Source organism: Pezoporus flaviventris, unplaced genomic scaffold (genome assembly GCF_033815535.1).
Source record: "Pezoporus flaviventris isolate CSIRO_AGI_PZ_B2104156 unplaced genomic scaffold, CSIRO_AGI_Pfla_v1 ptg000002l, whole genome shotgun sequence".
Classification (NCBI taxonomy): Eukaryota; Metazoa; Chordata; class Aves; order Psittaciformes; family Psittacidae; genus Pezoporus; species Pezoporus flaviventris.
The window spans coordinates 68,665,560-68,679,601 of NW_026892550.1; the positions used below are offsets into that span (position 1 = coordinate 68,665,560).

The 14,042-nt window shown below is 38.2% G+C and overlaps 1 protein-coding gene across 1 annotated transcript in view; it reads right to left on the reverse strand.

Moving 5' to 3' along the window:
• The window catches only part of CCDC158 (coiled-coil domain containing 158), a 35,192-nt gene that overhangs the window by 5,031 nt on the left and 16,119 nt on the right, over positions 1-14,042 (reverse strand). Inside the window, 11 exon segments of the mRNA XM_061442808.1 lie at positions 980-1,192; positions 2,695-2,762; positions 3,086-3,145; positions 4,989-5,140; positions 7,108-7,233; positions 8,884-8,976; positions 9,898-10,056; positions 10,604-10,716; positions 11,161-11,313; positions 12,554-12,743; positions 13,485-13,964. Coding sequence (XP_061298792.1) covers positions 980-1,192; positions 2,695-2,762; positions 3,086-3,145; positions 4,989-5,140; positions 7,108-7,233; positions 8,884-8,976; positions 9,898-10,056; positions 10,604-10,716; positions 11,161-11,313; positions 12,554-12,743; positions 13,485-13,964 — 1,807 coding nt within the window.

Consider the following 14,042-nt stretch of genomic DNA (forward strand, 5'->3'; position numbering starts at 1 on the left):
CTGCAGTGCTTATGTGTCTGTATTTTCAGACCTTGAAAAACAGAGAAATGTAGTGTTTCAACATGATATTCAGTAAGTATTGTATGAAAATCTAGTTTTTCCTACTGCATCTATTCATTTTGGGGTGTTTCTGCCACTTCAATGTAATAAAGCAGTCCTGATAGCCTGGCTCCCTGGCAAGTCATTAATAGACACTAATAGACCCTGAAAATGTTCTTCACCCTCACACCTATTCTGTGATGCAGGAAAGCTTATTTTTATCACTTAAGAGCTACACAAACACAGCCTTACATCAATACTTTCAGTAAAACCCAAGACTTTTCTAAATGTGTTACAGGAACCACAACAACTATGACAAATATTTAGTATTAGGCAACTGTTATGCTTGTTACTGCAAATATTGATGTTAAGCATCCCGACATTATTTATCCAAATAAAGCAATTTACCAGTACTGCATGGAATTTCTCTTCTCTTCTCTTTGTATAGTACATTCATTAGCTGCTACATTTTACTCACAATTAATTTATCACAGAAGAAACTTTCTGCTTGAACAGAACTGTGACAGGCAGCCTGATGGATACAAGAACAAGTAAGTGGGCCACAGCTGCTAAAGCAGTGCTTTAAAATGAACCCTCAGTATGTTATGTTTCAATAAATTTGCATACTGTAATTGCAGTTGTTGGAACCATAAATGGAAGACTTGATCTCAAGTGTACACTTGAGAATTATTCGTCTTCAAGTTCAGCAACATGGATGGATTCTGTAAGTGATGTATTACAAAAGTACCTGAAAAAATAAATGCAGTGTGGAGTACAGATACTATAATCATAAAGTGTAAGAGATCAGTGATTGATAGTGGGATTCCCCTGGTTTCTACAGAATGGCTGAATTTAACATACAGTTTGTAACTCACACACTGTACTGGCTGGGAAGAAACCTAGCCAAGCTCTCTGGATCAGGGAATGGGACTGTACTTACTTATATGGGGGACTGTGGCTGCACCCTCTGGAGAGCAGACCTTCTGTGCGGATGGTCTGTGCTGTGGTGAGGCACTGAAGCCAGCTGCAAGGTCATCCGGTGGAGCAGTTAACAACAAGTGCACTGGAGACTTTTCTCTGTGTCTCCGCTCCTGAGACACCTTCTTGGGGGCAGATGTATAGTCAGAAGCTGGTGAGAAGATGGATGCACCTCCTAGGAGATATCCAGGCAAAAAGCAGTGAGCTCATACCTCAAAAGAAACCCCCATTCATTCTTTGATGTTATATCTGTAACAGTTACAGGGTTGAGGTCCCTTCGTCACTGCATTATTTCATCCTTTCCATTCCTGTTAGTAGCCAAGGTTGCAGGAGAGTATAGCCTCTTTGCAAAATGCTTGTTTCTCTTAAAGTGATTCTCATGTGAAGAACAGCCAGTAAAACTGCCTAGGAGAAAGCAGTGACTGCTTTTTCTGCTGTGTCTGTAGGGAGTATCCTAGGTGCTAAGCCCCAGTGGTCCCCGTACCTTACTGCTGATTTTGATCTCATAACTTAGGTATAAGAAGCAGAAAAAATAATGTTGCTTACACATGTTGCCATTTCCCTTCTTTCCAACAAGTGACTGATATGCTTTGAATTGCTGGCAGAAAGGGAGTCATAAGGAAAAGAGACAAGATGTGCACAGAAATACGCAATTGACAGATTATGTAACATTTTCATATGCTGGGACACCGTGTGTGTATAAAAATAAAGAAGAGCTTGCATGCAACTAATAAGGGGAATATTTACTCCAGGTTTTCCGTTTTTCTTCCCATAGTCTGTTTCCTTACTCTTAACACCCCCCTCCTGGAACATCTTGAAAATAATCTGGGGGGTTTCTAACAAACTCCTCTTGCTGAACTATATCTCAAATCTTCTATGTAAAAAAACCTGCTTGCAGCTGCTTTGGGAGATAGAAAAAATCCCTGGATGTTGAGTAGGTTTGCTAGAAGGCTGACAGTAGCTACCCAGGAGATTTTCTTTAATACTCAAAAAAATAAAAAGAGGACCTACAGTAGATACTCCTCAGGACAAACAGAGGAGTTCTAGCCTATTCCTGGAGCACAGTGGCTTAAATAATAATAGAGAATAATTAAATATATGAGCATCTGCAGGCAAATCTCAGAGAAAATTCACAGAATGGATAATCCATGGGGAAAAAAAGAGACGGTGGCAAAGTCTGATATCTTCAAACCCTAATGCTCAAAGCTGTATCTTTCTATCTCTGGTTAGGTTACTAAACTCATGTCATCGCATTTTAAGAGGTACTGACCACCCAGTACTTGGAAAGAAATCAACGGCATTTGCAATGAACTGATTCCTCTCAAAAGCACATCCATATTTAGATATCTGAATATAGAATTCAAGAGCCTAAATTTAGGCACCAAAAATTTGGCAATATTATCCATAGTACACAACACTATTGCTATTCATGAATAACTACCATGGAAGATAACCATTTTAGGTACAGTGGTATCAACCTGTATGGACCTGGTTTGCACCAAAATACAGATTTACAGAAAGTTCAGTAAAGACTTTGTAACAGAACCTGATAGGTATTTGGTTAATGACCTAAGAAAATATACTGTATTTGGACTATATTTTTGTAATATTATTTAATGTTTCAGTTTGATATTGATATAGCACATTCATCCTCAACTGCAGCTGGTGAAAACTTACCAAGGGATGTATAGGGCAGGGTAATGTCTTGGGACTGAAGGTCTGCTGTATGGAAGTGTAAAGGATCCCTGCAAGCAAAATGATGGCAAAACTGGCATTCTGAAAATATTATGCTAAGTTTTGGTAATACTAGCTAGCTGTGAAGCTCTCCTATGTAATATCCAGATTTTATACATGTAAATTAAAAGCTAACAATGTAAAGAAACCCCAGAGCTCTTTCTTAGAAGGATGAAAGTAACATCACAGCTTTGTTTTGTAATTCCCAGGAAACTTTACCATTATGAATAAACCAACATAAACAAGCTCAGGGCTGTATTAAAGAAGCCTTAGGAACTTGTTCTTAAATGAGTATTTTAAGTAGGTTACTCAGCTGAGTGAAAGCACTTCTCACCATCCACAAGTATCCTTTTCCATGCTGTTTTCAGTAGCAGAGTCTTTAGATGCAGTCTCCCTGTACAGAAACACACATCACTGTCAAAAACCCAGCAAAGGCTATGCCAGTAGGATCACTACATTCACATTTTTAGAAGATAAGCTTGTTTCTTAAGCAGAGTACAATGGCAGCCACATTGTAATAGTGAAGAAAAGGCATCATAAAATTGTTATATGAGTCCACTAAAAGAAGTCTATTAGTGTTAGAGGGAATTTAGACTATTTCTCTGGGAAAGAAATTACTAGATTCACAGTCATAAGGATGGAAAAAAACTCAGTAACTGCTTTAGACAACTAGTGCCACTGCAGTCTTCCTTCTGGTTACTCACACAACAATGCTTCCTAATTAGCTTCTTCAGACCAGCCTCTTTTTAGCCTATATTTCATTATAACATAAACTGTTGCCTCTTCCAGGTTTGGACCTATGTCTTTCCTCAGGCACTGTAAATTTTTAGAGTACAGTGGTATTTGGTAAGAGAATGGAAATGGATAATTAATTAAATTAAAAAAACCCAAACAGCTAAACAAATTTTGAGCATTGAGAGACACTTGGTAGTATTCCAAAGAAGTAAAATCTTGCTGAATTTAATGCTGACCTTTTGTAGAACTGTTCCATTCCCACCAGCAGCTCTGCTATTCCATCTCTATCTACACCACCATGTCTGCTAAGCATGCTTGAAGCACACAAAGTGCTATCTCTGTTTATCATACTAAGACTTCTCGCTCTATGTCAGGCTTTTTGTGACAACCTCAGCTTTGGAATAGACAAAAAAAAGAATAAATCAAGTAAGATTCTACAGCAAATGGCATCTGGTATTTGCCATCTTATATTCTGATATTGTAATTTTGGATACAGCACAACTTTTAACTAAGGCACTGGGAACAGGAGAAAAAAAGTAGAAAATGAGCTTCACCTCAGTCTTCATAGGAGACAATCTACAAAATCTTGTCTCTGCTAAAGCTACCTAGAAGCACATTGTTCCAGCTTTCCACATACCACTTGTGTATCCTTTTGTAAAGGTCCTCTATTTAATTAATAAAGTATCTATTTAAAAGGAAGCTTCTTAACTTCTACAGACTTCAGCAATGTCTTGTGGATGTCACCACAATATTTTTGTTTCCAGAAAATGCTAAGGTGATGAATGCCTTTTGGTAATCCTTCCCACTTGTTTTAACACCCATTCTGTAGTACATAAAACCACAAGCTTTGGAGATTATGGACACAAGCCTGACCAATGAATCTTAACACATCATTACTTCACTAAGCTATCTCAGAGTTTTGATCTACAAGGAACTTCTGGTCTCCAGTAGAACACAGGACGAAACACAGCATCGAACCTGGAATACATAGGATATTGACCAATATGATTTTGTTCCAACAGTGTGTATGATGGGAGAAGTGTCATTCGTTTAAGTAAATATGATTCTAATAGAAGTCCATTAATTATCTTTTCCTTTATGTAGTATCCTTATATTCTGACTTAGAAATATCAGAATTTGTGCTGTATTGATTTCTCAACTTCAAGCCATTGCCAGTAGTAATTAGCTGCTACAATAATGAGAGGAAGGATATTTGCACAAGGCAAAGGACGAAGAGAGTTCTACATGAAAACAAAAGTAGAAACATCAAAAAGCAAACAATAAAGGCAAATGGTGTAGTAACCGTCTATTACACTACCACCTAAAGCATCTGAGGAACCTTGAAAACAACAGAATGTTTGGAAGTTTTCAGGCTAACTCAAGCTAACTTGTAAACCCTATTTTCTTGCAAAAAGGTTTGCTCCTGAGGCACACGAATAGCCAGATCCCAGTTTAAAAAGGGAAGACAAGTACACTGCATGCAACAGAAGTAATATTCTTACATGGTTGCTAGAGGTGATTTTCTCCCACCATTGCTGCCATCCTCGCCAAGATCCACAGAGGGAATATCGTTGCCTGAGTTTGTTAACTCTTGAAGAATCCTCTTTAGATCCTGCAGTGGTTCATCCTTCAAAATGCCTGGCTTGGAAGACATCTGAGAGAAATTTCAGTTACAAAGTATTTATAAAGGTACTCTCTTTTTCAGTTCCTTCCTATACTCATCCAAAGTCACATATTTTCCCCCCTCTACTCTTGTCTTCACAGTTAGAAACAAGGCAGATTTTTTGTCATTTTAGTTCAGAAGTGTTGGAGGCTAGACTTGATTATGGGAAAACTGTCAAAATATTCTCCAAATATGACTGCACTCTTACCTGGAAGTTATCTGACAGCAATGTGTAAAGCAACTAAATACCACTGAGGAAGGATATGGCTAACATCTGCATTTTCAATAAATATTGTAAAAAGGTTATGACTACTGTTTCAAGGGTAAAAACATTAAAATAAGCCTTTCATTATGAAAGTTTTCCCCCCACCCCTCTACAACCATTACCTTTTTCAGGACACAGCATCAGTAATCATTGCTTATGTGACAACTCTGTTTGCTCCTTTCTGACCTGTGACCCCAGGTATTACTGTCCAGTACACAAACACAGCTCTGAAGATTGAAATTGTTGTATCACGGTGTTGTCTAGGCACTCATTTCTATCACAGCTGAGCTGTCTGCAAATATAAACCACTTCATTGTCACAGCTATGCTGTGAGATGAAGTGTAATATTATTCTCATTTTACTAACTGGGACTCGAGGCAAAGGCCTGGTTCAAAGAATCCTCTCTTGACAGAAAGAACTGGATTTTTCAGACTACTCAAGCACTTCTTGTGTTCAAAGCACTGCTCCTACTGAGTTATGCTTCATCTGTGGATGGAACTGGCTACAAACATTTTGCTAGCATGTTTTCATTGAAAAAGAAAAGGTTACTTCCAATGGGAACACACTAGTTTCAGCAGAGTTTCTACGGAGAACAAGTCCTCAGCTTCATAACGGGTAGATGTGATACTTAGACCAAATCCATCTTTCCCAAACTCTGGCTAAGGAACCAGGCTATCGACCAGGTAAGGTCTCTGTCTCACATGACAGAGCTGCTTCATTTTGTACAAAAACTAATTATGCAGGAACCAAGAAGATTCAAGTAGACTTTGAATCAAGTTCTCTTATGACATGTTAGGTTGTTGCCATAGTACTACGTTAAAAATCCTACTTTATCATCAGAAGTATACATGGATTAAAGTAAAGAGAAGGGGAGTACCTGATAGTACAGGGACTTAACTCTCCTTTGTTCCTTGATGTAAATGTTTGTCACCACATCAGAAAATAAAACAGAAAATATTATTGAAAAATATCTGCAGTAGCTTGTAATCTACAGATTTTGAGGTAAAAATTAACAAAAAAAACTCTACCAATTTCTATAGGAGATACATAAGGTACCTTTTAGAGAATGAGATAAAATCTACACAGAAAATACCAAAAGACTACATTTTTTCATGAGAGATTTGAGTTGATCTATTCTGTAATGAAAAATCAGAACACTAGCACCTAAAGATGTACAAAAACAAAAGGAAGGACAGTGATGTGTCTTTTAGGATAAAACTGGTCATAGTGAAAACCAGCTTGGAGAAAGATTTAAGTATTAAAAGCTACTACAGGTGAATCAGATGAAATTTATCAGAAATTATGTACCGGTCTATTTTCACTGCCAAATGTAAGGGATTTAGAGCAAGTAGAGTACTAGCAAAGAAAAAGAATGCGAAGACCAAACTGCTTACAGATCAGTACCTTCAATTTTAACAGATTATAAATGTCATTGGTGATAGAGGTAAGATAAACTCCTATTACAATCCATAGAGTTTTTTATTGTCTGGTTGTTTTTTACATATAAAAAGAAAGAAAATCTGAAAGGCCCTAGCATACAAGAAGCTACAGAAATTTTTTCATCTTTGGTGTTAAGAATTCACTCTTGGACAGTCCTGCTAGATGCTCTCCCATTTATCAATCCCACATTATTTTTACTTTTTGGAACATCCCTGTTTCCTGTGCAGTCTCCCATTTTGAGACAGGTACTTACTTCAGTGACACAGCTGGCCAAATTCAGGGAGGGTGGCATGACAGCTGAGTGCAGGTGGGAAAGGGGTGCTATGTGCCACAGCCTGCCTGAAGGAAAAGGTGTCAAGTAGCCTCGGCTCTGCAGCTCCTGTGGAAAAACATGAGCCAGGCAGAATAAGCAAGCACAGCTAAGCAGAATAAATGGGTATAGGCATCATGCCCTCTGTAACAGGGCATCTCTTAGCCAAACACCTTATAATATGCACTACTCATTTCTCAAACGCTTCTTAGCGTTTATTAGGTGTGCTCAGATATAAACCTTCTAGTGACTGTATCAGGTGCAGGAGTGGCAGTTTCATTTCTTGTCAGAATTTTAACATACGCTCTGAAACCATTAAAATGGAGGAAATTTCAGGGCCATCACAAAATTAAACTGTCTCACAGTTCCAGTACCTCTTTTTTCCCACTTGCATGAGGATTTCTTTCATATGAGTCAGAGATTTCCTGCCTTTGCCATTGTTCATATGAAGTACTTACTGGATCACTGATGTAGATATCACTCTGATATAGAGTGGTATTTTGAAAATAACATTTTGTTTCTCATTCAAAACTAGCAATTGGAGTGGGTCACTAAAATTAACAGTAATTCCATTCCAAGTGTACCATTCATTTATAGCAGTAGTTTCATTGCAGCCTTAATAGTCTATGGTTACAAGTAAGGCAAAGGTAAATAATATTCTCTATTAAACTCATTAGTAAAGGTAGAGATTGGACTGAATCTATTGGGCAATAAAAGTTCTAGGCTCTATGAGACAGATACTGGCTTTTCATTACTGCATGATTTTACCTATACCCCATCTTTCACTACTGCTCTATAGCTTGACAGATGTCAATTACAAGTTTTCCTTTTTCTGTCCCAGATGTCTCATGACTGTATTTCCTTTCTCCCTGCTAACATCTCTCCTGGCTTCTTAAACATGATTTTCTTTGGTGCTGCCTAACTTAATTAGCATAATCAGATTCTCAGAGTCCTTATTTCCAGCCTTTATGTAGCTTTAAGGTTGCTGGTTTTACTTCAGGCCTGAAGAAGGATGTGGGTGCCCCAAAGATTGTTAGTGCTTTCTAGCTGTAACAGTTCACACTAGTAAAAGCTATCCCTTCACACCTCTCCAATTCATTTTCTATCATAATGCCATTAACATTTCTTGCTTTTATTTGCCTAAGGCTGCAAGAAAATGATGAAGTGTCACTGAAACCAAAGCCCAGCAGCTGAAGCATACGATGCAGTATTCCTGTAACTATTGATTTTTTTTATTGCCTTACTGTACACAGCACTTCAAAGTAACTGAAATTATGGACATTACCTGTGCAACAATCATAGAATCACAGAATCACAGAATTTCCTGGGTTTGAAAGGACCTTAAGATCATTCAGTTCCACCCCCCCTGCCATGGGCAGGGATGCCTCACTCTAGACCACATCGCCCAAGGCTCTGTCCAACCTGGCCTTGAACACTGATGGGGTGGAACGTTTACCACTTTGGGCAACTTCTTCCAGTGCCTCACCACCCTCACAGTAAAGAACTTCTTCCTTATATCTAACCTGAACTTCCCCTGTGTATGTTTAAACCCATTACCACTTGTCTTATCGCTACAGTCCCTGATGGAGAACATGTAAAAAGAGGTTTCAGAACACAAGCTTTTTAGAGTACTTGGCAATAAATAGGGTTAAGCATGAAGTCAGGACACAAAGCAAATACATCTAAGTTTATACTCATACTTCTCGATAACATACTTACTTTTACATCTAAAGTATGCTGCAGTCTGAAGCGCATTGCTTCTTGTTCCTGACACTGGATTATGCACTGACATTCTGCAAATTGCAGCGATGCCTGTAAGAGAGGAAAAAAGAAACATTAATTTTGCTAACTTTCTGTGGATTGCAGTCTTGTCTACTTTCTTTCTGATAAAGAAACAAGGTACAAAGAGAGATGCTATATTTATCTACTGCTATCAGTATAGAAATACTGCGATATGACCAGATGCCTTTCTTGAGACTTACAAAAGCAACTCACCTGTTACATGATCCTAGTAGTCCTAATATGCACAGAAGGGAGCTAATCCTTTCAGGGACAGTCCTAGACCTATTGAACACCTCTGGGATTAGAAAATTCAACTGTGCTAGTGTGTCAGAACTCCAGGTTTTAAAATGGGTGGCTGATAACTTTGTTGACCTGTCTCATTGTTATATACTCTTTCTTCTTTACAAGTTTATCCTGAAAAGGGGTGAAAAAATCTAATTATGGAGCTATTTTTCACTGAGGGCTTATCAGGATAGAAAGAAGAGTGGAAGGGCTTATCAAGATAGAAAGAAGAGTGGAAGCTCTAGGCCAAAGCACAGAAAGAGAGAGAGAAGGAGCATGAAGAAGTGTGCTGAGTCTGGGTGTGCCAGTGCTTGATTTCAGTGGAGCCCCTGTTATCCTGAATAATTGTTCCTCTCTCCACAGAGGAGTTTCTTTGTGCCAAAGAGCCAGAGGCAGGTCTAGAAGGTCAGCCTAATGTGCTTTAAATTCCCTGCAGCTTTTCTTTCCCTAAAATAGTAAGGAGTAAATCGAGAATTCTCTTAATGAAAACAGAAGACTGTTACCATTAAAAAAAACCAAAAGACAGTCTTAACTACAGATCTTTCTTCAGGTAAGAGTCTTACAGTACCTGTGAATAGGACATACTTAAATACAACCTAGGTAAGAGGTCAGACATTCTCTTCCTAAATGACTGTAAAGGAAGGTCTCACTGAAAGCACCTTAAATTACCTTATCAAGGGCTGTCTCCATCTTGGATATTTTTTCTTTTAGAAGTTTGTCTTGTGATTGCAGGATCTCCAGTTCCCCAGCAATCCTGGTGTTTTCTGATGTAATATAGCTCAATTCTTGACCTAGCTTACTATTTTTTTCTCTGAGGTAATGCTTCTCCTGAATTTAAGATGAGGATAAAAAGTATGAGTCAAAAATTTGTAACTTTATATGTATTTGTTTTCTACATTTTTTTTTTTTTGCTCTTTGACAGATCTGAATCAACCATTTCAGAAGCTTAGCTATTGAATTTTACAGAAAGATGAGGTTTCTGCAGCAAGAAGATAGCTCTTATAAAGAAAGTACAATTGGACTGGTCACAATGAGATAACATCTCAGATTTTAGATCCATTCAGAAGGATACAGAATGCATTAGTTTACATTTTTAAAAAGAATGGGTATGTAACAGCCTGCTTCTTACTGAAACTAGTACTGTTCTTTCACAGAGAATAACTATAAATTAAAACCTGTCTTTATGTAGAAGGCTTATTTATGTAGTGGAGGTATTCTCTCATATATATTAGGGGGAGGACAGGGAAGGTGACCATTACACCAAGTAAAATTCTCTTTGGTCCTTCTTGGGACAATTATGCTTTGGGCCATGCATTTCTCTAAATACAAATTTCTCTAAATACAGTTAAACACTTTTACAGGGAGCTCTTCTGACCTTAGCTGCATTTGTCATTGCTTCTTCCAAGAATTTAATCTTGCTCTGTAACGCATCCATCTGTCCTCTCTTGGCTGTGATCTGCTTCTGCATTCCCACTGCAACTTTTATAGCTACAAAAGACAAAGTTCATTCTCAATGAAAAACATTGATCAAGTATTCTGTCAAAAGACTTTGGAAGTTGGTTATCAGCAATAGGTTAGTATAAGTAAGTCAAACCAGGATTCCATAGTCACTTATGTGTGCAAACCATCCACTAGCATTAACTGGAGTTTATGGTAGTGGCATCAGACCCATCACACTCACAAGATGAAAAGAGAGCATTCCCTGGAAACAGGCATAAAGATCACCTGAGGAAACTCAACTTCTCATTTAAATTTTACAGTATGTAGTAAAAGGTGAAATAAAAGTATGCTGTTATCCGCAGTACTGATTACTTATTTCACAAAATATCTGGAATATTATTATAGTATCTACTGAGGGATCAATACTTAGAAAAATCCCCTCGTTAAAAATATAAATGTATGTGATTCTGGGGAAGTTCAATCCGTAATTACCATTGCCATCATATCCTTCCATAGCCTTTAGAGCAGTCCTGGTCTGTTCCAATTCAGCTTGGGCAGATTTCAACTGCATTTTCAGTCTGTTTGCTGTATTTTCCGTCTCCTTGATTTTATCCTGGTAGTCCCTCTTCAAATCTTCAAATCCCTCTGATGAAAGTAAGATTGAAATTATAGTGACAAAAAAAAAATATCATTCTTCTAGCCAAGATTACTGATCTCTCACCTACACTCTTAAAAGGAGCAATTCATTGTCTTGCATGCCACCAAAAGCTTCTGTTTCACCAGTAACAAATGTGTTCTTTGGTTGCTCACCAAAGCAACAGCTCAAGTAAGTGATATAAACCCATGTTTCTGAATTCTGCTGCTAGACCCAACTGCATACTGTGAAAGTTAAGGGTATTGGTGAGAGTCAGCATTTTACCCTGGTCATTCTTTTCTCCAGCCACGCTTATAACCAAGTAACGGCTGCACAGATCTAATCTGTCAAACATTCCCCTGTAACTCTGCTTCTCAGCTCTGCTCTTGTTTCTCTGCAACTCATTTATGCCATCCACACCACTACAAGCCAGTCAGCTGTGAGCTCAGACTCTATCAACAGCTTGGCCTTAATTTCTCTGTGGTCATTCACTCCAATAATCCTTTCTTAAACTCATTCACCCTGATAGTACTGTACAAAGTTAAGGCAGACATGCAGGTTCTGTTTAATTCTTACAAAACTTAGTAAGTTTAGAAGTGAGGACATCCATGTTCCCAATGGGAATTTTATGAGTAGAGGGGTGTGTAGAGAACAAAACATGTGAACAGTATCATCTGGGTGGCTGCAGTGCAGATTTAGCAGAGAATCCCCCTGAATTTTGGTGGTTGGCTTAGTTCCAGACCCTACTTTTGATTTTCTTTTTTTTTTTTAAATATTATCTTGATTTGCTTTCCCTCACATTACTTCTGAAAACAGTGGAGTTACAACATAAAAATTTCTAAATAACATTGTAGCAAAGCTACAACAAAACAGAAACAAAGTTCCACTGTAATTTGATCACAGACTGTTAATAGGATCCCCTAGTGCTCTTTAATAACACTCAGGAAAAAACAGTCAAGTATCTGTTCTCTGATTTACTACGTCTGTTTCTTTGGTCTCCAGAGCCAGGCAGTTTAAGTACTTTTGTTCAGGGTAGTGAGAGACTGCATAAAGATTGTATTCCCACCATTGTGTGCCAGAATCCCAAATCACGACATAGCTCTCTGAAGTGACCTGACCACCCCTTGCTGGCAGGGAACCTTCTGCTGTACCAGCAGCCATATTTGGATTCAGCAAGCAAGCTGCTCTTTTATTTTTAACACCAGCCCAATTTAGCGGCTATCAGAGATGAGCCAAGTTGAGGCTCCCTACCTGCAAGGCCAGCTAGCTCACACTGACTGGCTTCAAGTTCATTCATTAGCTGTTCTTTTTCCAGTTTCATATCGTTAAGTGCATGGAGCCTCTCAGTGCAGGTGTTAACCAGTTTAACCTTCTCCAGTTCCAGTTCACTCAGTCTGGCTTCCACTTCATGTATTCTGGTTTCCTTCTCATCCTTTGCAATCTACTTACATAAAAGACAATGTTAACTATGTGCAATACACATAATTATATAAAATAAGCACAAAGATGTGCAGACATTGTCATTATTTTAAATCTTGGTTGTCAGTGAAGAGTTTGGGGCAAGAAAGAAAATCAGAGTAAAGTGGATAGATTAGTTCTGTGAAAATTGATAATCCAGGCAAAACCAGAATCTGATCTGATGGTTTACAGCATGTTTAACCTTAGCAGGTATATTACATGAAAATTATTTCCATCCTTTACTAGTAGAACTTCCATATTTACCCCTAATTCTCACAGAAGAGAATGAGATTCCCTATCTGGAGTGAATTTGTTCTGAAGATACCGACCTGCATAAGACTGCCCTATCCTGTAATTCTTGTCAGAGTAATAAACAGCTCTAAACAGTGTCTTCAGTTTGGAATTCTGAGTGCTTACTGTGTATTATTTTTAAGTAACACTTTGTATTTCTGGTTCTGTTACTGGTGTGGACAACTGTACCACTGAGGACAGCATCTTATATTCCAGCTTTCAGAAGCCTTTTGGCAACTGCTTTTTACCAGTGAATTATTCATTTTTGGTGGAAATATTCTCTCTGCTCACTAACTCTTTTATTGCTGCTAGGATTCAAGGTGCATTGTCTGATCTGCGTTAGAACCACAGTATTAGCACACTATGACAGACATTTAAAAACAGAAAATATTTACTGTATTACAAAAACATAAATAAAGCATTGTTTGCACACCTTAAGTTCTTCTGCTTTGAGTTTCCAGTCATCTATTTCTTTTATAAGCTGGGATTTCTCAACTTCTATTGCTCCAGCAGCTCGACTGTGCTGGCCCACAGTCTGGGTCATGTTATCAATTTGCTTTTGGAAGATCTCAATAATCCTTTCCTTCTCTGATATCTGCAGTTTCAGTGTTTCACACTCTGACTGGACATAATGTAAACGGTCGTCATTCTTGAGATGCTGGAACTCCTGCATCCTACTGCTAAGTTGTGAATGCAGCTTCTCAATTTCCTCACTGGTAGCATCAAGGGCTCTCTCTTTCTCCTGCAGACAGGCTGTCATATTTGACACTGTTTTCTCAGCAATCTCCAAAGCGATCTGTTTGGCTGTAAGATCTTCTTTAACTTTACGGAGCGTTTCCTCGGTTGACTCCAGTTGGACAGTCAAAGAGGAGATTCTTCCAATGTTTTCATTTTTTTTCTTAATTGCAGCCATCTGAATAACAGAAATATAAAGATCAAACAAGATAAACAATTATTTATACCTTTAAAACTTTCTGTCACGTTTCTGTTT